The 26892-nt window shown below is 40.7% G+C and overlaps 1 protein-coding gene across 1 annotated transcript; it reads left to right on the top strand.

Moving 5' to 3' along the window:
* The first annotated feature begins 892 nt into the window (after positions 1–892).
* On the top strand, positions 893–25514 carry COX5A (cytochrome c oxidase subunit 5A). Its single transcript, XM_087428713.1, has 5 exons — positions 893–1083; positions 7091–7207; positions 9142–9263; positions 10583–10705; positions 25221–25514. The coding sequence occupies exons 1-4, from the start codon at positions 978–980 to the stop codon at positions 10694–10696; spliced, it is 459 nt and encodes a 152-aa protein (XP_087284839.1). The 5' UTR covers positions 893–977; the 3' UTR covers positions 10697–10705; positions 25221–25514.
* The last annotated feature ends 1378 nt before the right edge of the window (positions 25515–26892 follow it).

Genomic DNA, 26892 nt, shown 5'->3' with positions numbered 1-26892 from the left:
GGGCAAGGTGGTCACTTGTGTGGGGATAGATGATTGGAGGTGAGGAGATGTGAGGTAATTGATGATCTGCACAAGCGTATTCAAGCTTCATGGCTCTTCATAGGACGCAGGTTCACTAACTGGTGGTGTTAGCACGATCTGAAGGAGTTTTTAGCCTCTTGACGTCAAAAACCTCACTGATCGGGCACCTGCACAAGCCTAGTTGATGGGTTGGTAGTCTGAGCCAGCCTGAACTGGACAAGGGGGTCCTAATTCCTGAAAAATAGCTCAAACACCCATTACCACGGTGACACAAAGATGTTATCTATAGGAACCTAGTGGGAGCCAGATAGCATATTGCCTAAGCAGCACAGTTAACAATGGGTGGGCGAAAAACTAAAAGCTATAACTAGTAATTGCAAAAAAAACTTTAGTTACTAGCTACTTAATCATTAATGGTTATTTACCGGTTCCACTTGCAGGTCTGTGATATAAGAATAGTTACTAATAAGGTCCCTTACATGTAGCACTTGTTTTTTTCCCATTCGTTCTCTTATTTTAGGCTGGAAATGCGGTGGCGGTAAGCAAAGAAGAAGGTATTTTTATTATAATTTGTCGTTATGATTGTAGTAGGTCCCACTTTGAGATGATAGCGTTGCCTGCCAAGATGGACTTGAACCACGATACCACCCACTGCTCTCCCCTCGCCTTCCTCCCATCTTCGCTCCATGATGGCCGCTGCAGTCCGCGGGACCAGAAACCCGGAGAGGCACGGCGCCGAAGTGGTTTGTCCTTAGCGCGCCGCCGTAGCCCGCCCGCGGCTGCGCCGGGGGCCCCCTCCCGCCTAGGCCCTAGGCGCTCGCGCCGCAGTAGGCGGGACCTTACGCTCCGCCCGCTGTGCGTCGGTGCGTGGGTCCAGCCCCCGCGCGCTCTGGAGCGGCCCGTGAGCTCACACCCGGCTTGTCTTCAGCCTTAGCCTGCGCGCCGCCATCGCCGTCATGCTGGGCGCCGCTCTCCGCCGCTGCGCGGTAGCAGCAGCCGCAGCCGCCCGGACCAGCCCTCGAGGCCTCCAGCAGCCCGCCCCGGCCCCCGGCTCCGCCGCCGGTAAGGCTCTCGCCTGCCGTTGCCCGCGCCCGCGTGTCCTTGTGGTGACCTGGGCCCCCGCCGCCACGCGGGGGTTGGCTTGTCCCGCGGCCTAGCCCCTGCTCTGCGGGCGGGGAGTAGCCGCTGGCCGCTCTCCCCGCCGCCTCGAGTTGTGGAGGACTCGAGGACGCGACCCCGGGGCCTTCCTCAGCGCGACTTCCTGGTGCAGGCACCGCGGACCGGTCAGGTGTGGACCTGCTGTGGGCGCCGCGCCGGGGGCAGCGCACCTCCCGCGCCCACTGGACCCCTTCGGTCCCCGGGCCGTGACCGTGCCCCGGCGCTGACCCCTGCGACCACCTGACTGGGAATGTCCGCCGCCGGCCCGCCGAGCTCCGGCGAAGGTGACATTGAGCCGCAGGGCGCGCTGTTCCGTGTAGGGGCGGGGTGGCCCCTCCGGGGCCCGGGCACCGCCGCCCCAGCGTCTTCCGAGAATACAGTATGCTTCCGTGTGGGACACAGTATACTTGATCAAGCATTTCCCAGTTAGCGTTTTTGTGTCGCCTTCACAGACCGTTCTGTCATTTTTAGAGACTGCTGTGCCACGTTCTCATTCTTCCATGTTTACGATAAATCGACGTGTACGGTTGTTCCCTGAGGTCTGGAAGAGAGCGTGAATACTGATAGGTCTTATGATAAGAATGTTACTCTTTTCTCAAGTTGGGTACCACAGACCCAGGAATGCTGGGTTCTACAAACATGGGGAAGGTTTATTTTTTGCTTCAGGTTAGAAGCTTGATTGCTGGATTATGAGATGTGCTACTGCTTCCTGTCTGTTATTTTACCTTAAATGTGTTCCGGGAGACTTTGTGCCCAGCACTGTACTTTTAATTATTGTGGCTGCACTTTGATCTTGGTCCATGATGTTAATGTATGCTGCATTATGAAATTTAGCCCCTAAGCAAGCATATTTAAACGTATGAACACAGAAACTTGAAACTAGTAAGGTGGTTCTCTTGACTATCTTGAGCATTTTACCTAGACACTTCAGAACCTAAGGTATATGTTTTGCTGTGTTCAATTTAGACTTTATCATAGAAGGGTGAGGCTGGCATACACTTTAGAGACCATGGAGACCGTCTTATTGTATAGAAAAAGAAACTGAGGCCTATCTTGGGAAACTGACTCCTTTATTAGTGATGGAACCATTTTCTCTTTCTCGGTCATGGTTATTTTTGGCCCATCTTCATGTTTGTCAGATTTTATGTTTTTTTGTTTCCTTATCTAAATGCTAAAGTAGCAAATACTACTTTAATTTTTTCATACAGATACATTTTGGGGAGGTTTCTTATGTCCTCTTCAAAAGAATTGCTGCATTTTGTGGCAGGTTGGGGAAATGGCAGAGGTTTTTGGCAAACTATAGATTAAGGGGCTTCCTCTTTTCTTAGTAAGTTTGAACATAGTGGTTTATCTCCTAGGCGTTCTATTCTTGCTCTTGAGTCTAATTCATAAACAAAAAGCTTTATTTTAGGCGGTTGTCCCATAGAGCTGAATATTTCCCACAAGGAGGCAGTATTGGTTACATTTATGTCAGCTACTTTCTAGCTGTGACCTTGGACATGTTAGTTAACCTTAAGACTGGGTTGCCTCATCTCTAAAATCGGGATAATATTTGGTAGTTGTGGGATTTAAATGATATAATGTAACTCAGCACCTTGCCTGGCACAAATGCTTAATATATTTGCTTTATTATAGTGCATTTCACTTTTGCATATTATAGGTTGAGGTTTGTTATCAGTATGAGACTGAAGAGATTTTATACAATTGAGAGTCAAAAAGGATTAAGGTTCTTGGATGAGGCTATCCAAGGTCAAATGAGAGTATACTTGAAAGAGAGCTCTAGAGGGGTTAACCTGAGGGGCCTCAAGTTTGCTCTAGTTAAATAGCAACCCAGATTCTATATTTGGTTCATAAAGAAGCCTCCAACTTGAAACAATTGTTTTCCAATAACTGCTGAATTGGGTAATTAAAATGTTTTAAATATTGGTTAGATTCTTTAGTCAGCCCTTGAAACCTGCACAATCCTGGCTCATACATCCTTACCCTGATAGGTGAGAAAGGGTGGGAGGAGTTTTCTCCTTTCCCTTTCTTGGTGCAGGGCTGAACTTAAGTAGCACTTTTTATCACCTTCCAACCTGTTCTGCACCACTTCCACATTTCTAGATTTCCAGCCTTTGGACCCCAAATCCAGGGCTGCTCTAAGCCTTGCACCTCAGTCACCTTGCCTTTGAGCTTGTTCATGTGCCCTTTACATTATTTGTTTCTTTCTCTTACTCCTATTATTATTACCAACAAAATGACCATTCTTTGGGCTTTGTCTGAGCTGATTAGTTATTAAATGGAAAGCTGTAAGATTTAACTAAACTCAAACCAAAGAGATTAATGAGCCCCTTAATTTTCTAAGTATGTTAGCTTTTTTTTTTTTTTTAAATAGAGTGCTTAATTAAATGCCAAAAAGCAGTTTCTGCTTTTTAGATTGAGGCCGTAGAAATGTCCCCGTTTTTTACAGCTGCTTCCTTTTTCCTATTCTGGAAACTTTAGGTTCTATAAAAGCACTGAGCAATTGTTTTCCAAGATAGTTTCCTTTACAAGCCTTTCTTTTTTTAATATTTTATTTTATTTTATTTATTTTTTTTGTGAGGAAGATCAGCCCTGAGCTAACATCCATGCTAATCCTCCTCTTTTTGCTGAGGAAGACCGGCTCTGAGCTAACATCTATTGCTAATCCTCCTCCTTTTTTCCCCCAAAGCCCCAGTAGATAGTTGTATGTCAGAGTTGCACATCCTTCTAGTTGCTGTATGTGGAACGCGGCCTCAGCATGGCCAGAGAAGCAGTGCTTTGGTGCGCCCCCGGGATCCGAACCCGGGCCGCCAGCAGCGGAGCACGCACTTAACCGCTAAGCCACAGAGCCGGCCCCTCCCTTACAAGCCTTAAAACTAGGTGGAAGTGCTGTACACTGTACTTAAGTTGGGTTGGTGGGGGGAGGGAGGGAATGCCTATATAGTTTACCTAAAAACCAAAATGTTAAGCTTATAGGAGACATGTTCATAGCTAAGAGAATAGATCCTACTCTACCCATTACTGGAATTAGGAATATAATTTAAACCACGTGGGAAAGTCTGTTTTTGCCCTCCTGGAAGGGATGTGTGTTCCCGGTGCCTGTTTGGTATTCTAAATAGTTGTTTCATATTAGGTCTTTTTGGAATACAACCAGTTTGTAATTTGGGACTCCCAGAAGGAAGGTGAACAAATCATTGAAGGTGATCCATTGATCTCCTTGACTAGGATTTGCAGTTGCTGGTCGTCTTTTTCAGTTAGAAAACAAAGCAAAGCTACCAGTCACCTAGTGAAATCCATGCCCAGCAGTGAGAAAAAGGAATTGGTTATCATGAAAGACTTTCTGAGTGGTAGGAAAGGTATGCTTAATATCTACCTCAGGGTTGGCGGGGCCGCCCCTGTGGCGTAGCAGTTAAGTGCGCGCGCTCCGCTGCTGGTGGCCCAGGTTCGGATCCCGGGCGCACACCGATGCACCGCTCATCAGGCCATGCTGTGGCGGTGTCCCATATAAAGTGGAGGAAGATGGGCACGGATGTTACCCCAGGGCCAGTCTTCCTCAAAAAAAAAGGGGAGGGTTGGCGTGGATGTTAGCTCAGAGCTGATCTTCCTCATAAAAAATAATAATAATAATTACCTCTGGGGAGGGAATACATTCATTTCATTTTTCTGTGGTAAATACTTCTAAGTGGAATTACTGGATGGTATGGTAGGTATGTGTTTAACTTGATAAGAAGCTGCTAAACAGTCTTCCAAAGTGGTTGTACCATTTTACACTTGAGCTTTAAATATTCAGCGAAGGATAACTTTAGTATTTGAAAAAGGTAGCTTATAAATTTTTATTAGAGGGTTGTTATGATCTATGCTTTCTGATATATTAAATGTGAATATTAGTCCTTAAGAGTTATTAAATATCCATATAGTTTTGATTAAATGTTTGTGCTCACTAAATACATCTAGATCTAGAGATCCATTCTTTTTCCTTGTCATAGAAATTAAAGGGTGTCCAATTCCAGCCCATTTATGTACATGTCCCACTTCATTCTGGGCCTGGACTGTGGGGCTAATTTGGGTCTCTGAAAGGATGGGGACTTATGCTGTGGTCCTCTGCGATGGTGGCGGGTATATTGCTATAGGCTCAAATGGTCATTTAAGTGAGAATCCTTTCACTTGATCTAGCACTGACAGGCCCTCTCCAGAATTGGCTAGTCTTCTGTCTTTTCATCTTTGTCTCTTTTCTTTTTTTTCTCTGCTCTTTCTCCTGCCAGTTATTGTATTAAGGAGATATAGGATATTCCTAACATTTAAATTTCAGAGTATTCTTAGAACTATAGCAAAGTTTTCTGGGTAGTTACTATTTTTTTGATATGTTACGCCTTTAAAAATAACTAGAAATTATACCAACCTTGTCTAATTCATGTAACAGGAAAGGCAATTTGAAGAATGTTTTAGAGGCTGGCCTGGTGGCACAGCGGTTAAGTGCTATCTCTCCGCTTCGGAGGCCCGGGGTTCGCAGGTTTGGATCCCTGGCGGGCACCCGACATGCTGCTTGCCAGGCCATGCTGTGGCGGCTTCCCATATAAAAAAGTGGAGGAAGATGGTCACGGATGTTAGCCCAGGGCCAATCTTGCTCAGCAAAAAGAGGAGGACTGGAATGGATGTTAGCTCAGGGCTAGTCTTCCTCACACACAAAAAAAAGAAGAATGTTTTATTTCTATAAATTATGATTAACATAAATAGAAGATCAATTAAGACATTTTTAGATAAAAATGAATTTATAGCTACCATTTACTGAGTACTTACTTACAAGGTGCTAAACCCTGGGCAAAGTGTTACCTGGCTTCCGTTTTTGATCATCATAATCTGCTGAGGTAGTGGTATCCCCATTTTACAGATAAGGAAAATAAAATTTGAGTTAATTTTCCCTGGGTCAAACAGTGGGACAGTGAAGAGCCTAGAGGTATCTGACCACTAGGCTCTGCTGCCTCTTAAAACCCAAAGATAAAATTTTCTTCTCCCCTTCTCCCCCATACAGAGGCTGTTTAGAAAGAATCCAGATTTTCTAACTCCCAATTCAGTGTCCATTTGACAGGCAGAAACTAACAATGGGACGGCTTTTCATGTGGTACTGCAAAGGGTATATTGATTGGGAGCAGAACGCTAAGTGTGTCCTGTTTTCTTGACAATGTTATGTTTAAAAATCTCACTTCTTAGAAATCTCATAAAGCAGTGTTTTTTTCATTGGATGTAAGTCAGAGGGCATGTTTCCCCTTAGAGAATTTGTCAGAATTTGCAGGGAGGGGGCTGTAGCTTGATAAAACGATTTTTAAATTACTATTGCTTTGTCAGGATGTGTAATTTATTTTGAAATGTAATTTAATGGAGGGCATAAGATTGTTAAAAATTTTATCAAGAAAATTTATAAATTTGCTTAGGAACTTAGAATGGACGTTATTTTAACTTAGGAATTAATACTCTACTCATTGTAAAAATTCAGACATCATGGAAGTGTATGAAGAAATAAAGTTTTTCCTTCCAAAGATAACCACTGTTAACAATTTCAAGCTAGCACTACAGATTGGGGGAAGAAAGCATAAACATACGTGTATAGCACTTTTGGTTCTACTAGCTTTTCTTTGCTTAATTTTTAAGCTATTTTTTCATAGCAATACATAAGATTTGTTTCATTTGACCTGCTGAATAATTTTCCTGCCATGACATGTATAGTTGATTCAAAACTTAATGCATTGAATGTATTTAATACCTTTGAATTGTACACTTAAAGATGGTTAACATGGCAAATTTTATGTGTATTTTAACACAATAAAAAAAAGAAAGCAAACAAAAACCTTATGCTGATGAGATATTTCAAGCACTATTTCTGTACATTGAAGTTATTGCTCTTTCTCCACTGTAGCTATCCAGTCAGTTCGCTGCTACTCCCATGGGTCACATGAGACAGATGAGGAGTTTGATGCTCGCTGGGTGACATACTTCAACAAGCCAGATATTGATGCCTGGGAATTGCGTAAAGGTAATTGGAACATAGCCATATTTGTCTATTTTGGTATAGAATTATGAACTGCTTTATAGTCTTCCACAACTTTGTTGAGAGCAACTATTTTGAAAACATGCATCATGTAAACTGGGTACTGGCATGCAACTTGCAGTTAAGAACGTTTATAGCTTCCATAGTGTTTCCTATAAAGCAGGCACAATTGACACTTTGGGCCAGATAATTCTTTGTTGCAAGGGCTGTCCTTTGCATTTTAGGACATTTAGCAGCGTCCTTGACTTCTACCCATTAGATGCCACTCCCCGCCTCCCCAAGTCTCCTGGGGGACAGGCAAAACTGTGACAACTAAAAATGTCTCTTGGGGGACAGAATCACCCTGAACTGAAAACCACGGCTATAGTGATAGGTCAAGGTGAGCAAGAGTTAACAGTTTTGTACCTTTTAAGTAATTTATGCAAGTAGTCATTTGGTTTTCTTCCCTTCTTGGTAATAGTTTGGGTTTTTTGTTATTTTTATTCTCAGTTATGATTTGTCTTGTCCTGAATAAGTCCCTAGTCTAAGAAAGCTAGAACTTGTTTTTCCTAAATTTGCAGATGCACATTTAACGTGAGTAAATAGCATTAATGATAACTAGTTTGATAGTTAGACTAGTAGATAACAAATTTTAAGTGTGGGCAATTTATCTCAGACCAAGAGTTCAGTCTCTATGACTCTATTCTAGCATTGTAGTCACTGGTGTCCTTTGTTTAAATATTTTAAAATAAATAAAAGCGAGAAACCTAAATGCTTCAAAATTCTCTGTAGGAATGTAATGACTCCATTTTGCTGCAACCAGGGAAATTCTTAGAATAGTCTTGAGTAGAAGTAATAAAAAGAACAGCAATTCTGCATTCCCATTAAGAGAATCTTAAATTTTATGATGTGTCATTTTGTGCAGAGCTGAAAATAATCATGCCCCATCATTTTTTGGTTGAATGTTTTTAAGTCTGTGCAGTAATGTTTCTCTGTATCTCCTTAATGTCCTCATTTGGGCTTCATTAACTCTACTTAAGTATTTCTCTGGTTGTTTTTAGATTATTTTCCAATCAAATTTATTTTAAAGCAACCAAAGTACATACATTGTACTAAGAGTTAAAAATAAGAGTTGACATAAGCCAATGTGACTCCAATAAAATTTTAAAAAATTAAAAAAATAAAATAAAAAAATTTTAATTTATTTTATTATTTTTTTGTGTGTGAGGAAGATCAGCCCTGAGCTAACATCCATGCCAATCCTCCTCTTTTTTTTTTTTTTTTTGTGTGTGTGTGTGAGGAAGATCAGCTGTGAGCTAACATCCGTGCTAATCCTCTTCTTTTTGCTGAGGAAGACCGGCTCTGAGCTAACATCTATTGCCAATCCTCCCCCTTTTTTTCCCTTTTTCTCCCTTTTTTCGCCCCAGTAGATAGTTGTGTGTCATAGTTGCGCATCCTTCTAGTTGCTGTATGTGGGACGCCGCCTCAGCATGGCCGGACAAGTGGTGCATCAGTGCGCGCCCAGGATCCGAACCCGGGCTGCCAGTAGCGGTGCACACACACTTAACCGCCAAGCCATGGGCCCGGCCCCTAAATAAAAATTTTTAAAAAATGAGTTGAAAACCACTCTCTTGTTTGAAAAGAAACCAGCTAATTATTATGAAAAATAGTGTTTGCATTTAAAAAAACTTCTGGGTTTTTTTTTTTTCTTCACTCTGCATGCTACTGCGTAGTTCTTTCCACTAGTTGACTAGAAGATCCACTATGATCTTATCATCTAGAATTTGTTAAAGGTAGATTTTCTCATTTTATAGATAAGAGAAAAGAGGCCCAAACAGACAAGATCACATGTCTATGTTTCAATAAAAATATAGATAACTAAATTGTAGTTTAAGTGAGGATATTCCAGGTTGATATGGCCCCTCTTTTTAATTTGACAGGGATGAACACACTTGTTGGCTATGATCTGGTTCCAGAACCCAAAATCATTGACGCTGCTTTGCGGGCATGCAGACGGTTAAATGATTTTGCTAGTGCAGTTCGCATCCTAGAGGTTGTTAAGGTCAGTGAAATAACAATGCTAAAGTTGTTATGGAAGTGGGTGGGCCATTGATTAGGTATCAGCGTATTCTGTGTTTTTTAATTTGTTAAAATACCTAAAATCAGTTCTCATTTAGCTAGAGGGAATGTACACTGCAGTTACAATCTTTCTGGAGGGCAATTTGGCAGAATTTATCCAAGGCCTTAAAAATTGTGCTTGATATCCTTTTGTTCATGAATGCCATTTGCAAATTTATCTTAAATAATTAAGGATGTACAAAGGTCTAACTACAGTTTACCTTTGTGCTGTTTGTGATATGAAATTAAATGTTACTGGTTTCTTAAGATGGGACTTCCCAGAAGAGGTTATTATTACACATCTATTAATGTTTTAGAAGTGTGTTAAACATTAAACATATTCATGGTATAGTAACTGAATAAAATTATGAAACAATTTTTGTAGTGTGACCCCATTTTATTAAAATATATATAGAGATGAAAATGTAGGATGATATACTATTCTCCTCCCTCTTTGATTATAGTTTCTGATTTTTCTGTAATGAACAAATAAATACAATGCATTTTAAACAAGAATTTTATAATTAAAAAAAATACAATTAAGAAGACTTAGAATTTGTTAAAGGCAGAAGAATAGCAGCTTGGCACTGTCTTAGTCCATTTGCCTTTTTAGTATTTGTCCCTGAGGTACCCTGTGACAATACAGGTATAATTATATGTCATGGTGAGTATTTGTCAAAACTCTCTTGCCCTGGAAATAAGTAAGTGTTCTCTAAGCGTAGCTCTCCAGGAAAAGATATTATGGTCTAGAAGAAAGAAATTCAAGGTCTGTAAGAGGGAAAGTGTGACATTACTTTATCTACAATGGGTAAGATAATTAAGGGTTCTGTAGGCTATCAATCCATTCAGCACCAGCAGTTAATTCAGTTAGGGTCTCAAATTAGAGGCAAATTTAAAAACTTTTCCTGTGTTAACTTAATTATTCCTATTGCCTGCTGGGCACGTTTAATTACCTTCACAAAATTCTGTCATCACCACCTTTTCCAGTAACTCAAGGCTTTACAGTGTTTTTTTGTTTGTTTGTTTGTTTTTCCTGAATTTAGTTTTAATTGTCTTAGTTCTTAAGGTGTCTTAAAAACCTACCTTGAATAGTGCCTACAAAACTTGCTCTCTTTATTGAATAAATACATTAACTTAAAAGTAAGTGATTTGTATTCTCTGCCAGTAGCCTCTGCATATGTGATTAAAAGCATTTTTAGGTTCATTTTGTTAATAGAGATGTCTTTTCAGAGAGCTAAATGTGAGTATTTTCTTTGCTGTCAGGACAAAGCAGGACCTCATAAGGAAATATACCCCTATGTCATCCAGGAACTTAGACCAACTTTAAATGAACTGGGAATCTCCACTCCAGAGGAACTGGGCCTTGACAAAGTGTAAACCCCATGGGTAAGCAACACACTACTGAATAAGGCAGGAAAGAATCTAGGGAGGAGTGAGTAAGTGACATTTCAGTGTTCTCAGAGTAAGACGTTTTAATGTCCTTGTTAGAGGCTGAGCATAGAGATTTAGAGAGTACCAATGATGATAAATTTAAGGAGCTAGAATTGTTATTTCTAGTTGTTATAATTCTTCTCTTACTGGTGTAAAGGCAAGTAAAAACCTCCTTAATTAAAAATCTATATAAAATATTTAAGCATAAAGAATAACATAGAGAATAAGTGTAACCACACCCACGTTTTCAGATATTATTACTTTGCCATATTTGCTTCAGTTTTTTTCCCCCCAAGAAATTATTGGTTTCATGTAGAATTGAAGCCCTCTGTGTACCCTTCCTTAATTCCAGCCCTTTAATCTCCCCCAAACTAAAGGTAATCCACTGCATACAAGGTGTTCATCATGTATGCTTTTATACATCTGTTTAGTTTTTTATTTTTATTATTATTTTTTTTTTTTGAGGAAGATTAGCCCTGAGCAAACATCCATGCCCATCTTCCTCTGCTTTATGTGGGACGCCACCACAGCGTGGCTTGATAAGCAGTGCGTAGGTCCGTGCCCAGGATCCGAACCTGCGAACCCCGGGCCGTCAAAGTGGAGTGCTCGAACTTAACCGCTAGCCACCAGGCTGGCCCCTATATATACTGTTTATCTTTAACAGCAGTTTTATTAATTTGATGCTTTTGTTTTTGTGTGCCCAAATTAGAATTTAATAGTCAAGTAAATATTCATTGATAATAAAAACTTATTTGATACCTTGTTCTCTATGGAAGGACAGATTCCTTCCATAATAATAAAACCAGCCATAGGATTGTCTAATGTAGTGAGCAGTGTATAACACTTACTATGTGTCAGGCCCGTTTTAAGTGTTCTATAAGTATTAACTCATTCAATCCTCATAAACAGTCCTGTGAGGTAGTTACTATTGTTATAATTATTATAATTATTCCCATTTTACTATTTTACTGATGAGGAAACTGAGGCACCTTGTCCAAGGTCATACAAATAGTAGTGGAACCCACATTTAAACCCAGGCAGTCTGGCTCCGGAGTCCATTGCTCTTACTACCACATGTCCTATATCGCATTTCAGTACTGAGGCATTTACTAAGGCCATACTCTTATTTCTCAGAGGTAAATAATGAGGCTTAAATAGAGGAGTTGTTTCATAAGAGTAAGAGGGAGTTTATTTTTAAAAGGTGGAACTACTATCTTATAAAAGTTTCAATAAAAGTCGTCTTAAAATTATTTAAGGAGCTAATATCAGATCCCTCACAAGATAACGAACCTCTGAGCCTGGTTAGGATACCATTAGTGAACACCTACTGAAACACTTATTTAAAAATCTCAGAATTCGGGCCGGCCCCGTGGCTTAGCGGTTAAGTGCGTGCGCTCCGATGCAGGCGGCCCGGGTTCGGATCCCGGGCGTGCACAGACGCATTGCTTCTCCGGCCATGCTGAGGCCTTGTCCCACATACAGCAACTAGAAGAATGTGCAACTATGACATACAACTATCGCCTGGGGCTTTAGGGGAAAAATAAATAAAAAAAAAAAAAAAAAAAAAAATCTCAGAATTCAAAGAATCCCTACATTCAGTCTTCCTGCTGACAAACTAAGCAGAAAATGCCTAAGGTTTATAACCCACTTTTGGGATTTCTTTTTAAAGCTTGCTTTGGAGCAGGAGTCTTAATTTTATCTTTGTGCACCCCAATACCACCACTATCACCACCACCTCCCTGAATCAGATAGCTCATCTTTGTAATAAATGGGAATGGTTTTTTGTGTGTGTGTAAAGATTTCTGTGATTACTTGGAGAAAACGAGGTATTCAGAATAGAGGATTTCCTAGTTATATTTTTGAAGCTCTTGTCTGTGATTCATATTCCATAATGGACTCTTAAGAGATTGTACAAACACTTGGGCTTAATTTTCATTTTATCAAGTATTATTCCAAGAAGTCCAGAAGATCTTCTTTATATAGGATATATTCTAGTTGAAGTAGCATTATATTTCTTTTAAAATTTTTTTGAAAGGGCAAATCCCCAATACTCTTCTGATTGGAAAAGACTACCCTAGTAAGTACCAGGTATATAAATAACAAAAAGCCACAGAGCTGGTCCCCTGTGAGTTGACTGTAGGCAAGATTAAGTAAGAAGAGAAAAGGCTATACAGAGGCAGTGATTTCCCTGGACTGTTGCTCTAAAGGTTATTTTTGGTAAGATTTCTACCTTTTCTTTATTTCCTGGCTAATTCTTCATGTGTTCTCTTACAGATGGGCTTCCCAAGGATTTATTGATAATGCTACTTGATTGTAAACAGTCACCTGGAAATACTGATGATAACATATTACCTTATTTGAACAAGTTTTCCTTTATTGAGTACCAAACCATGTAATGGTAACTTGTACTTTAATAAAAGGGAAATGAGTTTGAACTGAAATTAGGTATTGTTCCATGTGTTTGCATTGAAAAGCAGAAAATGAACTCTTACAGGGCCATTGATTTCACAGTTTTGTTGCCACCTTATGCACTGAGAGAACTGCTTTAGTTCTCTGGGAACCATCTGACCTATTTAAACATATTCGGGTGCACTGGCTGGTAAATTAGCTAAAGGCTAAAAGTCATTTATATGGACTTTCCTTGTTGACAGGACCAGCAAGCACCCAAGGCTTAGGGGATTGGTTTATCTGTGGGGATAAACCAAATTATGCACCTTCCCAAAACAGGTGAAATGAAGTTTAAAAGTGGTCATTAAGATAGTCTTGAGGATGTGCTGTGTGATAGCCAGCCCCTCTCTTAGTGCCCCTTTCCTTCTCTACCAGTTCTTCCCTCGCAGTGCAGCATTAGCCTTGGACAAAAAGAATTTGCTGTGGTAGATTTGGAGGCTTTCTGCATAAAAAACCGAGTAAATGGATTTACTTCTTGAGAGAATTAATAAAATACACAAATCCTGTATCACTATAGAAGCCCTGTAATACTGGAAACCAGCTGCTGGATAAAGAGGTTCTAGGTCTAAGTCACTTCTAGCATAGCCCGTTCAGACTGCAGTGTCAGGGGAATAGGGTTAATATTAGGTTGAAATTGAGATGTCTTCTCCTAAAGCCATGTAAGGAAATGTTAGTAAAATCAGTTTTGCTAAGGTTTTAACACAAATGACCTTTTTTTTTTTTATTGATGTCTTAATAGTTTATAACATTGTGAAATTTTAGTTGTACATTATTGTTTGTCAGTCACCATATAAATGCCTGCCTTCACCCCTTGTGCCCATCCCCCAACCCCCTTGCCCCTGGTAACCACCAAACAGTTCTGTCTGTCCGTGTGTTAGTTTATCTTCCACATATGAGTGAAATCATATGATGTTTGTCTTTCTCTCTCTGGCTTATTTTGCTTAACATAATACCCTCCAGGTCCATCCATGTTGTGGCAAATGGGACAATTTTGTCACAAATGACCTTTTATAAAAGGTTGATCTCTACCAAAAAACCCCTCTCCCCTTTTTTAAGAAGTAGAAATGTGAAATAAACTAAAACAGCCACATATGTTTATTTAAGGTGTAGTTGGTAGGCCAGGGTTCTTAGGTTTGATCCCTCTGTGGGCCACCTCTTTCCCCCTCATTCCATCTAGTATAACTTCCCAGTCACCATTGCTCTGTTCTTCCTTCAGATTCTCTTCTGTTGCTTCCCCCCAGGGATGAACATCAGCATAGTCCTGTCCTTGTAAATCCTAGAGATAAGGGGGGTAGTATGTGAAACAGAATAATCACATATATAAAGATGACATGGCAGATTTTAAAAGTTCTGTGAGGGCCAGCCCGGTGGCGTAGTGGTTAAGTGCACGCGCTCCACTGCAGTAGCCCAGGGTTCACAGGTTTGGATCCCAGGCGTGCACCGACACACCACTTGTCGAGCCATGCTGTGGTGGCATCCCATATAAAGTAGAGGAAGATGGGCACGGATGTTAGCCCAGGGCCAGTCTTCCTCAGCAAAAAGGAGGATTGCCATCGGATGTTAGCTCAGGGCTAATCTTCCTCTCTCACACACACACACACACACAAATACAGGGAGATAGGCACAACTGTTAGCTCAGGGCCAATCTTCCTCAGGAAAAAGGAGGATTGGCAACAGATGTTAGCTCAGGGCTAATCTTCTTCACCAAAAGAAAAAAAAAAACAAAACCAAGTTCTGTGAAAATACATATGGGTACTGTGAGAGAGAGAATGATGTTTAAGTTGAAGCCTAAAGGACTGGGGGTGTTCTTTATACAGGGATATATCTAAAAGGTAATTTTAATTATTGTATGATATGTTTGGCCTTTGTACCATTGGGGTAGGGAAGAAGGATTTTTTTCGACAGCTCCCATATGTGCATACATAATCACATTTAAATCTGCTTCTTCAGTTACCAAGATCTAAAGGACTTACCATAATTAGCTGAAAAAGGACCATGTCAGTATAATGGGCTCTTAACATATAAGAAGAATGCAAAATGATTAAAATGGTCCCTGCTCTTAAGGTGATGGGAGGGGTCTTAGGAGGGACCCTTGGTTCACGACTATCTACAGGGGTGAAATAAGTGCTATGATGGTCTTCATGCTACAAACAATTATTGAACACCTACTGTATACCAAGCATTGTGCCAGGTACTGAAGATAGAGCAGTGCACAGGAGAGACAGAATTAGAGCCTGGAAAAACTGGAGGTAGGACACAATTTAGGAAGTTATATAGTGTAGTTACAACTTAATAAGGATTTTGAGTTAGGGTGGTAGCAGTGGAAATGGAAAGAGATGAATTTTGAGAGTCACGTTATTGAGGTGTAGTTACTAATTTGGTGAGGGGGAATGAGAACTCTTGGAAGGTCCATTTTACAGATTTGAGTGATGGTGCCATTCACAGGAAAGTAGGAGTCAGCAAAAAGAGGAGTTGGGTGCAGGGTGGAGAAGGTACTGCATTTAATTCTAGACCTGTTAAATTTCAGGCATCAGTGGTCAGGGTAGGCCTAGAGCTCTCAAAAGAGACTATAGAGAGAAAAATTTAAGGTTTGAATCAGCAAAAAGTGAGATTTCTAAGGATGGCCATTTGGAGGCAGATGTGAAAATAAGCTGATGGCTGAAATTGCAGGAGCAGGTACATTTAGAGGGAAAGAGGAGAGTAACTATTATAGAAAATTTCAAACATTTACAAAGGTAGAGTAGTATAAATTCCCATATACTCATCACTCCACTTCAGCAATTAGCAACTGATGGCCACTGTTTTCATCTATATCTTCATGCGCCCCAACTCCAGATATTTTGAGTCAAATCTCAGGTATCATGTCATTTCATCTGTAAACAAATATTTTAGAATATCTCAAAGTGTATATATTTTGCAGGCCAGCCCTGTGGCCTAGTGGTTAAGTTTGGCACGCTCCGCATGGGTGGCCTGGGTTCAGTTCCCGGGTGCAGACCTACTCCACTTGTCAGCAGCCATGCTGTGGCGGCAATCCACATACAAAATAGAGGAAGACTGGCAATAGATGTTAGCTCAGGGCAAATCTTCCTCAGCATATATATATATATATATATTTTTTTTTTTTTTTTTTTTAAGCACAACCACAATAAAGACTGTTAAACTTGTTCTTTTTGTTTTAAAGGAAGTTTTGGTGGTGGCCTTTCTTCCTTCAAACAAAAATATCTTTACTGGTTTTCCTCATTATAAAGATAATACATGCTCATGACACAATACAGAAAGGTACAAGAATAAAATACACCTGAAATTCCACCACCAAGTTATAACCACAACAAGTATTTTGGTGACTATTTTTCCAAACGTTTATCTGTTGCGCATGTGTATATACTTTTGCATGCTGTTTTACAAACCTATGCTAGGTCAAGACTTACTGTAGACAGCTTTCTATTCAATAAATGTACATCTGTCTCCTTTTTTTTTTGGTGAGGAAGATTAGCCCTGAGCTAACATCTGATGCCAGTCTCCTTTTTTGCTGAGGAAGATTGACCTTGGGCTAACATCTGTGCCCATCTTCTTCTACTTTATATGTGGGGCGCCTACCACAGCATGGCTTGATAGGTGGCATGTGGGTCCATGCCTGGGATCCAAACCTTCGAACCCCTGGCCATTGAAGCAGAGTGTGAGAACTTAACCACTGTGACACTGGGCTGGCCCGTCTCCTGCTTTTTAATGGGGCATAATATTCCATAGTGTAGGTGTTTCAACTTGGGTGATGGCTTTTATAATGACTTTGTCAGTAAGGTATAAGTTACATGCATTCATACGTGCTAAATGTATAACGAATCTTTACACGTGTATACCTGTGAAATCATGAATGGAGAACAGCCGATAGTGTTGCTCAACAAATGTTGGTTTCTCTGCAATGGCATTGAGGGAGGTCAAGGCTGAATTACAGGTGAAGAAGTCATTTTAGGCGAGGAGGGAGGAGTCCTGAAGAACGATTAAGTCCCAAGAGGGTGATTGGAAAGATGGTGACAGTTGAAGAGACAGTGGCATTTCTTTTACATGCTGGAGATTTAGTATGTAGCTGGATAGAACTGGTAGCTGGAACATGGTGGTTACTGTTTCCTTTGCATCTTAAGTTCTGTTGAGATTTCTAAATTTAGTTTTTGCCTAAGTCATTTGTGCTGTTAGAAGCAGATGGGTGTTGTGATAAGTTTTTTATAAATGTTAACTTTTAAACTCCTTGAAGTTTGTTATAGCCACACCTTAGACTGCAAAAATTAGCACTACCTTTTAAATTGCTCACATTCTGTACCTCCTTTATCTCTAAGGATATGGGCAGCAAACTATCAAATCCAGCCCACCACCTGTTTTTGTACTGTCTGCAAGCTAAGAGTTGTTTTTACAATTTTAAATGGTTGAAAAATCAATAAAAGAATAATATTTCGTGACATGTGAAAATTATATGAAATTCAAAATTCATTGTCCATAAACAAGGTTTTACTGGAACACAGCCACATATTCATTTGCATATTATCTGTGGCTGCTTTTTTGATTTTTAAAAAGAGTGTGGTAAAATACACATAAAATTTACCCTTTTAAGCGTTTTTTTTAAGACTTTTATTTTTTATTTATTTATTTTTTTTTGTGAGGAAGATCAGCCCTGAGCTAACATCCATTGCCAATCCTCCTCCTTTTTTCTCCCCCAAAGCCCCAGTAGATAGTTGTATGTCATAGCTGTACATCCTTCTAGTTGCTGTATGTGGGACATGGCCTCAACATGGCCGGAGAAGCAGTGCGTTGGTGCGCGCCTGGGATCCGAACCTGGGCTGCCAGTGGCAGAGCGCTCGCACTTAACCGCTAAGCCACGGGGCTGGCCTGAGCATTTTTAAGTGTACAGTTCAGTAGCACTAAGTACATTCACATTGTTGTACAGTATCTAAGGCTGCTGTTGCACGACAGTGGCAGAGTTGAGTAGCTGGGACAGAGAGTGCATCGTCCACAAAGTCAAAAATATTTTTTAATCTGGCCATTTATAGAAAGTTTGCCAACCCCTAACCTAAAATAATAGAAATCATTTTCAAAGCAAACAAACTTCTAAATCACAAGTCTATTACTAAGAGGCAAAGGTGAGTAGATAAATCTACTGATAAATTTCTTACTCCCATCAAGTGTTGTCTATGCCCTCTCCCCAGTAGTCAAATTGGATTGACTCTTTTGCTACCCTGGAGAAAATAGGTACATCTTGGGGCCGGCCCGTTGGCGTAGTGGTTAAGATCCTGCGCTCCACTGCTGGAGGCCCGGGTTCGGATCCCGGACGCGCACTGACGCACGGCTTTTCAGACCATGCTGTGGCGGCATCCCACATAAAGTGGAGGAAGACGGGCACAGATGTTAGCTCAGGGCCAGTCTTCCTCAGCAAAAAGAGGAGGATTGGCATGGATGTTAGCTCAGGGCTGATCTTCCTCACAGAAAAAAAAAAAAATAGGTACATCTTTTTGCTTGATGGAGTGTAGCTCTATCTACCTAAAAGAAGTAGACAGTAAATATTGTTCACAATTTAAAGAAGAGGATCCTTCGACAGCTTGATGATGGGTGGAGCTTCTACCCTAACAGACTGGGGTCTCTAACTTTTTCTGTCCCTACTCTTTGTCTTTTTTTTTTTTTTGAGGAGGACCAGCCCTGAGCTAACATCTAATGCCAATCCTCCTCTTTTTTTGCTGAGGAAGACTGGCCCTGGGCTAACATCCGTGCCCATCTTCCTTCACTTTATGTGGGATGCCGCCACAGCATGGCTTAACAAGCGGTGCGTCGGTGCACGCCCGGGATCCGAACTGGCGAACCCCGGGCCGCCGCAGCGAAGCACGTGCACTTAACTGCTTGCACCACCAGGCCGGCCCCCTACTCTTTATTTTGAAAAATTTCAAACCAATTAATGGTTTGCTACATTTGTTTTATACTTAGTATATATACACTTTTTTTCCTCAACCATTTGAAAGTAAGTTGCAGACCTGATACCTTACCCCTAAATACATAAGCAGACATCTAAGAATAAAGACTTTCTCTTCCTACGTAACCACAATACTATTAATATGCTTCAAGAAGTTTGGCATAGGAATGCAAACTGGTGCAACCTCTATGGAAAACAGTATGGAGATTCCTCAAGAAATTAAAAATAGAAATACCTTACGATCCAGCTATCCCACTACTGGGTATTTACCCAATGAACCTGAAATCAACAATTTCATCCCTATTATGCATCCCTATGTTCATTGCAGCATTATTGCATTATTCATTGCAGCTGCAGGATTGCAGCCACGACATGGAAGCAACCCAAGTGTCCCTCGACTGATGATTGGATAAAGAAGACGTGGTATATATATACCACGGAATACTACTCAGCCATAAAAAAAGACAAAATCGGGGCCAGCCCGGTGGCGCAAGCAGTTAAGTTCACGTGCTCTGCTGCGGTGGCCTGGGGTTCGCCGGTTCAGATCCCAGGCGTGCACCGATGCACTGCTTGACAAGCCATGCTGTGGCGGCATCCCATATAAAGTGGAAGAAGTTGGGCACAGATGTTAGCCCAGGGCCAGTCTTCCTCAGCAAAAAAAGAGGAGGATTGGCAGATGTTAGCACAGGGCTGATCTTCCTCACACACACACAAAAAAAAATCGTCCCATTTGCAACAACATGGATGGACCTGGAGGGTATTATGTTAAGTGAAATAAGCCAGAAAGAGAAAGATGAACAGTGCATACTTTCACTCATATGTGGAAGATACATCAACACACGGACAGATAGAACTGTTTGGTGGTTACCAGGGGCTAGGGGGGTGGGATGGTGGGCACAAGGGGTGGAGGGATGCACTTATATGGTGACTGACAATAATGTACAACAAAAATTTCACAATAAAAAAAAAAGTTTGGCATAAAATACAGTTATGCACCAGCCGCATAACAACATTTCAGTCAACAGCAGACCACATACACGGTGGTCCCATAAGATTAGTACCATATAGTCTAGATGTGTAATAGGCTATGCCATCTAGGTTTGTGTAAGTACACTCTGATGTTTGCACGACGACAAAATCACCTAATGACACGTTTCTCAGAATGTCTCCTCATCATTAAGAGATGCATGACTGTATATAGTTCATTTTGCTGAAGAGTCCTGGCCAGTGGTGGTGTAGAATGCCCTGCAGTCTGCATCTGCTTGATTGTTTCCTCATTATTAAAATCCAGTTAAACATTTTTGGCAAGAATACTATATAGATGATGTGAAATTCCAATTATATGCCCTCAAGAGGGACATGATGTCAGTATGTCTTAACATCTTTTTATAACATCTACCCATCAGCTGATTGAAGGCAACATAATATAGCAATAAGGTGGGAAAATGGGGTTGGGATTCAGACCTATGTTCAAATGCCGGTCTACTACAGAGCAGCCATATGACTGTAGATAAGATACCTACCCTTCCTGTGCTTCAGTTTTATTATCTAAAAATGGGAGCTATTTGCAGGGTTATAATGAGAATTAAAGGTTAGTAAGATTAGGTCTTATTTATTATAATCATTTTTATGGTGTGGTGCTGGGGAAAATGTTTTAAGCCTAGCCATTCTTTCCTAAGCTTTACTAGCTGCCAACATGGTTTTTCCTGTATGTGTAACCAGATGCCAGGGAGCTTGTCCTTAGCAACACGAGGAGTCCATCTTCACATTTTGCAAAGGCATTGTGTAGTTTGCCCGGTTTTGCATCATTTTCCTGTCTTGGGGAAATTTGTTCAAAAACAAAGACAAGTGATATGATTCTGTGCCAGGCTTGGCTCTCCACAGCTGTGGCCATGCCTTTATTTATGACTAGCTTCCTGCCCAGCATTTTAATTCTAAAAGTATCATGTTAGAGCAAGCGTTAGGCTCTGGAAGTAGATTCTGCACATTTCTCTATGAAAATTTGGAGTATGTCATTTGTATTAGTGTGCTAGGGCTACCATAACAGAATACCACAGACTGGGGTGGCTTAAAGAACAGAAATTTAATTTCTCACAGTTCTGGAGGCTGGAAGTCCAAGATCAAGGTACCAGTAGGGTTGGTTTCTGATGAGGTCTGTCTCCCTGGCTTGCAGATAGCTGACTTCTCGCTGTGTTCTCACAAGGCCTTTTTCTCTCTGTGCACACATCCCTGGTGTCTCACCCTTTTCTTATTAGGACACCAGTCCTATTGGATTAGGGTCTCACTCTTATGACCTCATTTAAGCTTAATCATCTCCTTAAAGGCTCTACCTCCAAATACAGTCACATTGAGGGTTAGGGCTTCGACATATGAATTTGGTGGGGGAGGGGACACAATTCAGTCCATAACATTAAAGATATACCTGACGGGTATAACAAGAGGACAGGCTTTAGAGGCAGATGATTCAACTCTCACCTCTACAACTTTGTGGCCTTAGGCAAATCAGTTAACCCCTGTGACCCTCAGTTTCCTTATACATATGTGAAGTGCATATGACAGTGCCATATAAGGATGTTGTGAGGATTGGGAAATACCTCTTCCCTAAAGGAAGGTGACATGAATTAATGTGGATTGAATGTGGGGCTGGTGACCTGGAAGCCCAGAAAGACCTGCAGATTCAGGGGCTCCATCTGTCAGTTATCTGTGCTTTACCAATAATGGGAAAAGTGGAAGGCTAGAGTCTAAAGCCTGCTGAGATGAGAAAAGAGAGCCTCAGAGGGAAGTAGCAGGATAAAGTACTTATCCCTGATGAACCTAGATGCAGAATCCTCAACAAAATATTAGCAAACCGAATTCAACAGCACATTAAAAGGATCATATACCATGATCAAGCAGAATTTATTCCAGGGATGTAAGGATGGTTCAACATCCACAAATCAATCAACATGATTCACCACATTAACAAAATGAGGGATAAAAACCATATGAGCATCTCGATGCAGGAAAAGTATTTGACAAAATTCAACATCCATTTATGATAAAAACTCTCAACAAAGTGGGTATAGAGGGAATGTACCTCAACAGAAAGGCCATGTATGAGAAGCCCACAGCCAACATCATACTCAATGGTGAAAAGCTGAAAGCTTTTCCTCTAAGATCAGGAACAAGACAATGATGCCCACTCTCACCACTTTTATTCAACATAGTATTGGAAGTCTTAACTAGAGCAATTAGGCAAGAACAAAAAAATAAAAAGGCATACAAATTGGAAAGGAAGAAGTAAAACTGTCAGTATTTGCAGATGACATGATATTATATATAGAAAACTCTAAAGACTCCACCAAAAAACTATTAGAATAAACGAATTCAGTAAAGTTGCAGGATACAAAATCAGTATACAAAAATCTGTTGCATTTCTATACACTAACAACTATTAGAGATATTAAGAAAACAATCCCATTTACAACTGCATCAAAAAGAATAAAATACCTAGGAATAAATTTAATCAAGGAGGAGGTAAAAGACCTGTACACAGAAAACTATAAAACACTGATGAAAGAAATTGAAGAAGACACAAATAAATGGAAAGATATTCTGTGACCATGGATTGGAAGAATTAATAGTGTTAAAATGTCCATACTACTCAAAGCAATCTACAGATTCAATGCAATCCCTATCAGAATTCCAGTGGCATTTTTCACAAAAACAGAACAAACAATCCTAAAATTTGTACCCTGAATAGCCAAAGCAGTCTTGAGAAAGAAGAAAAAAGCTGGAGACATCACGTTCCCTGATTTTAAACCATATTACAAAGCTATAGTAATCCAAACAGTATGGTACTGGCATAAAAACAGATACATACATCAGTGGAACAGAATAGACAGCCCAGAAATAACCCCATGCGTATGCGGTCAATTTATGACACAGGAGGCAAGAATATACAATGGGGAAAGGACAGTCTCTTCAATAAATAGTGTTGGGAAAACTGGACAGCCACACTCAAAATAATGAAACTTGACCACTATCTTTCACCATACACAAAAATTAACTGAAAATGGATTAAAGACTTGAATGTAAGATATGAAACCATAAAATTCCTAGAAGAAAACATAGGCAGTAAGCTCCTTGACATCTGTCTTGGTGGTGATTTTTTGGATCTGACTCCAAAAGCAAAAATAAACAAGTAGGACCACATCAAACTAAAGCTTCTGCACAGCAAAGGAAACCATCAACAAAATGAAAAGGCAACCTACCAAATGGGAGAAAATATTTGCAAATTATATATCTGATAAGGGGTTAATATCCAAAACACATAAAGAACTCATACAACTCAATATCAAAAAAACAATCTTATTTAAAAATAAGTAGAGGATATGAATGGCCGTTTTTCCAAAGAAGACATACAGACGGCCAACAGGCACATGAAAAGATGCTCAACAGCACTAATCATCAGAGAAAAGCAAATCAAAACCACAGTGAGAAATCAACTCACACCTGTTAGAATGGCTATTATCAAAAAGACAAGAAATAAGTGTTGGCGAGGATGTGGAGAAAAGGGAACCCTTTTGCACTGTTGGTGTAGCCACTATGGAAAACAGTATGGAGGTTCTTCAAAAAATTAAAAATTGAGGGCCGGCCCTGTGGCTTAGCGGTTAAGTGTGTGCGCTCTGCTGCTGGCGGCCTGGGGTTCGGATCCCAGGCGCGCACCAACGCACCGCTTCTCTGGCCATGCTGAGGCCGCGTTCCACATACAGCAACTAGAAGGATGTGCAGCTATGACATACAACTATCTAGTGGGACTTTGGGGGAAAATAAATAAATAAATAAAATTATTAGGGGCCGGCCCGGTGGCGCAAGCGGTTAAGTGCGCGCACTCCGCTGCGGCGGCCCGGGGTTCGCTGGTTCGGATCCCGGGCGCGCACCGACGCACTGCTTGGCAAGCCATGCTGTGGCGGCGTCCCATATAAAGTGGAGGAAGATGGGCACAGATGTTAGCCCAGGGCCGTCTTCCTCAGCAAAAAAAGAGGAGGATTGGCGGATGTTAGCACAGGGCTGATCTCCTCACAAAAAAAAAAAAAAAATTTGGGCCGGCCCTGTGGCTTGGTGGTTAAGTGCGCGCGCTGCGATGCTGGTGGCCCGGGTTCGGATCCCGGGTGCGCATCGAGGCACCACTTCTCCGTTCATCCTGAGGCCGAGTCCCACATACAGCAACTACAAGGATGTGCAGCTACAACATACAACTATCCGCTGGGGCTTTGGGGGGAAAAAATAAAATAAATAAAATCTTAAAAAAAAAAAAAAAAAAAAAAAAAAAAAATTTGAACTACCATATGATCCAGCAATTCCACTTCTGGGTATTTATCCAAAGAAAATGAAAACACTAACTCAAAAAGATATCTGCAACCCCATGTTCATTGCAGCATTATTTGCAATAGCCAAGATATGGAAACAACCTAAGTGTCCACAGATGGATGAATGGATAAAGAAAATGTGGTATATATACACAATGGAATAGTATTCAGCTGTAAAAAAGAATGAAATCTTGCCATTTGTGACAACATGGATGGACCTTGAGGGCATTATGCTAAGTGAAATAAGTCAGAGAGAAAGATAAATACTATATGATCTCACTTATATGTGGAATATAAAAAACAAAACAAACAAAAAAATAAGTTCATAGAAATAGAGAACAGATTGATGGTTGCCAGGGGTGGGAGATGGGCAAAATGGGTGAAGGGGATCAAAAGGTACAGACTTCCAGCTATAAAATAAATAAGTTATGGGGGTGTAATATACTAAATGGTGACTATAGTTAATACTGTATTGCATATTTGAAAGTCGGTAAGAGTAGATCTTAGAAATACTCATCACAAGAAAAAAAGAAAAAAAATTTATAACTATGTACAGTGATGGATGTTAACTGGACTTATTGTGGTGATCATTTCCCAATGTATACAAATATTGAATAATTATGTTGTACACCTGAAACTAATATAATGTTATATGTCAATTATACCTCAATTAAAAAAAAATTCACCACTGTCCCCCATCCCTTCCTATGCCTAATCCCAGATACATAATCCCTATGCCTAGATGAAGGACTTCAGCTCTAGTGGACAGCAGAACCAGAATTCTCAACTGATGATGAAGATTCATCTGTCCCAGGACCAAGAAAGATTAGGGAATGGGTGCAATTCCCATGACCTGAAGTCAAGGATAAAGGATGTGACTGACTGCCTAACGAGGGCAGGAGGGCCTGAAAGCCAGAGTGGGAATCTTTGCTCCTAACAGCCAAGAATCCACCCCTACCCCCAACAACAAAGAATAAAAGAAACAAGACTGGGAATCAGATACTAAGAGGCCCATTATCTGTCCTGTTCATCATTAGATCTGCAGGGCCTAGCATAGCACCTGTCACACATTTGGAGATGAATAAAGCTTTGCTGAATGGAGGAGCTGAGGATCCCCAGGCCCAGCAGGGGAGTGAGAACAGTCACCCTGGATTAGGATCTGAGTAGCAGGGGTGAGGAAGAGGGGCTTTGTGCCCTGTGTGCTGTGGCAGTTCTTGCCCTGGAGACTCATCCCCTTACAACCTAGGTTTTATTTTTTGTTGTTTGTTTTGGGGAGTGAGAAGTAATTTATTTTTCTTAGGTTCCTAGTGAACATAATATCTTCAGTGGAAAAGAGAACTACACCCAAGCCAAGATAGTTGGACAATCACAATTTCTTCATTAATAGAATGAATTTGGACTATATAATCTCTAAGATCCCTCCCAGCCCCAAAGTTTTATGATTTTAATTAACTAAAAGTTAAGAGGAGAAATAGGACAATCACTCAACAAATATGTATTACTATGACTTTGTGCTAAAAACAAGTGATACAAAATGAATAAGGCAGTCTGCCCTTGGGGAATATAAAGCCAAGTGAGAGGATAAACACTGAGTCCTTAGAACACTGTAAGTTTTGTAAGGGTACATTTCTTGAGTGCTTACTATATGCCAGGCGCCATTCCAAGCACTTTACATTTTAACTTCACAATTCTATTAGATAGGTACTATTATCATCCCCATTTTTCAGCTAAAGAAACTGAGACATGGGCCAGTCCTGGTGGCCTAGTGATTAAGTTCCGGGTGCTCCACTTCAGTGGCCCGGGATTCGATTCCCAGGTGTGGACCTACACCACTTGTCTGTCAGCGATCATGTTGTGGCAGTGGCTCACATACAAAAAGAGGAAGATTGGCAGCAGATGTTAGCTCAGGGCGAATCTTCCTCAGCACAAAAAAAAGAAAGAAAGAAAGAAACTTAGACATAAAGAGGTTAAATAACTTTCCAGTAAGTGGCAAATAATCTGGATTCAGTGTCCATGTTCAATCACATAGCATGTGACTGAAAATTAAGGATGCAAGACCCAGGGGGGCATGAATGAGGGCACTCAGACTCTTTTCACTACACAAGATTTTGTGACATCAAGTGGGTTTTGATTCCATTTTCTTTGGCCCTTGGTGAGGTCCCATCAGTTTAACTGGCAGCCTAGCCATGAGAAAAACCATTTCTTTGGAGTTCACGGGGGAGCTGGGGTTCAAATTCCAGGTTTACCACTTAACTGGTGAATTTGACCAAGTCAAAGCTTCATATGCATAACAGGAGTAACAACCGGCTTCATGGGGAGGTCAGGAGGATTAAGATGAGCCATATGAAATTGCTGTTTCTAGAGCTCAAAAACGGGGTGAAATCTACCAAAAT

Source organism: Ceratotherium simum, chromosome 3 (assembly GCF_057802395.1).
Source record: "Ceratotherium simum simum isolate JZ-2026a chromosome 3, ASM5780239v1, whole genome shotgun sequence".
Taxonomy (NCBI): domain Eukaryota; kingdom Metazoa; phylum Chordata; class Mammalia; order Perissodactyla; family Rhinocerotidae; genus Ceratotherium; species Ceratotherium simum.
Note: the sequence above shows the minus strand (reverse complement) of the source record. Positions and strands in the feature narration are given on the sequence as shown.

Coding starts and splice junctions, on each gene's coding strand:
- COX5A (XM_087428713.1), top strand. CDS start 978: ATGCTGGGCGCCGCTCTCCGCCGCTGCGCGGTAGCAGCAGCCGCAGCC. Junction 1,084..7,090: donor GGCCCCCGGCTCCGCCGCCG/GTAAGGCTCTCG, acceptor TCTCCACTGTAG/CTATCCAGTCAGTTCGCTGC. Junction 7,208..9,141: donor TGCCTGGGAATTGCGTAAAG/GTAATTGGAACA, acceptor TTAATTTGACAG/GGATGAACACACTTGTTGGC.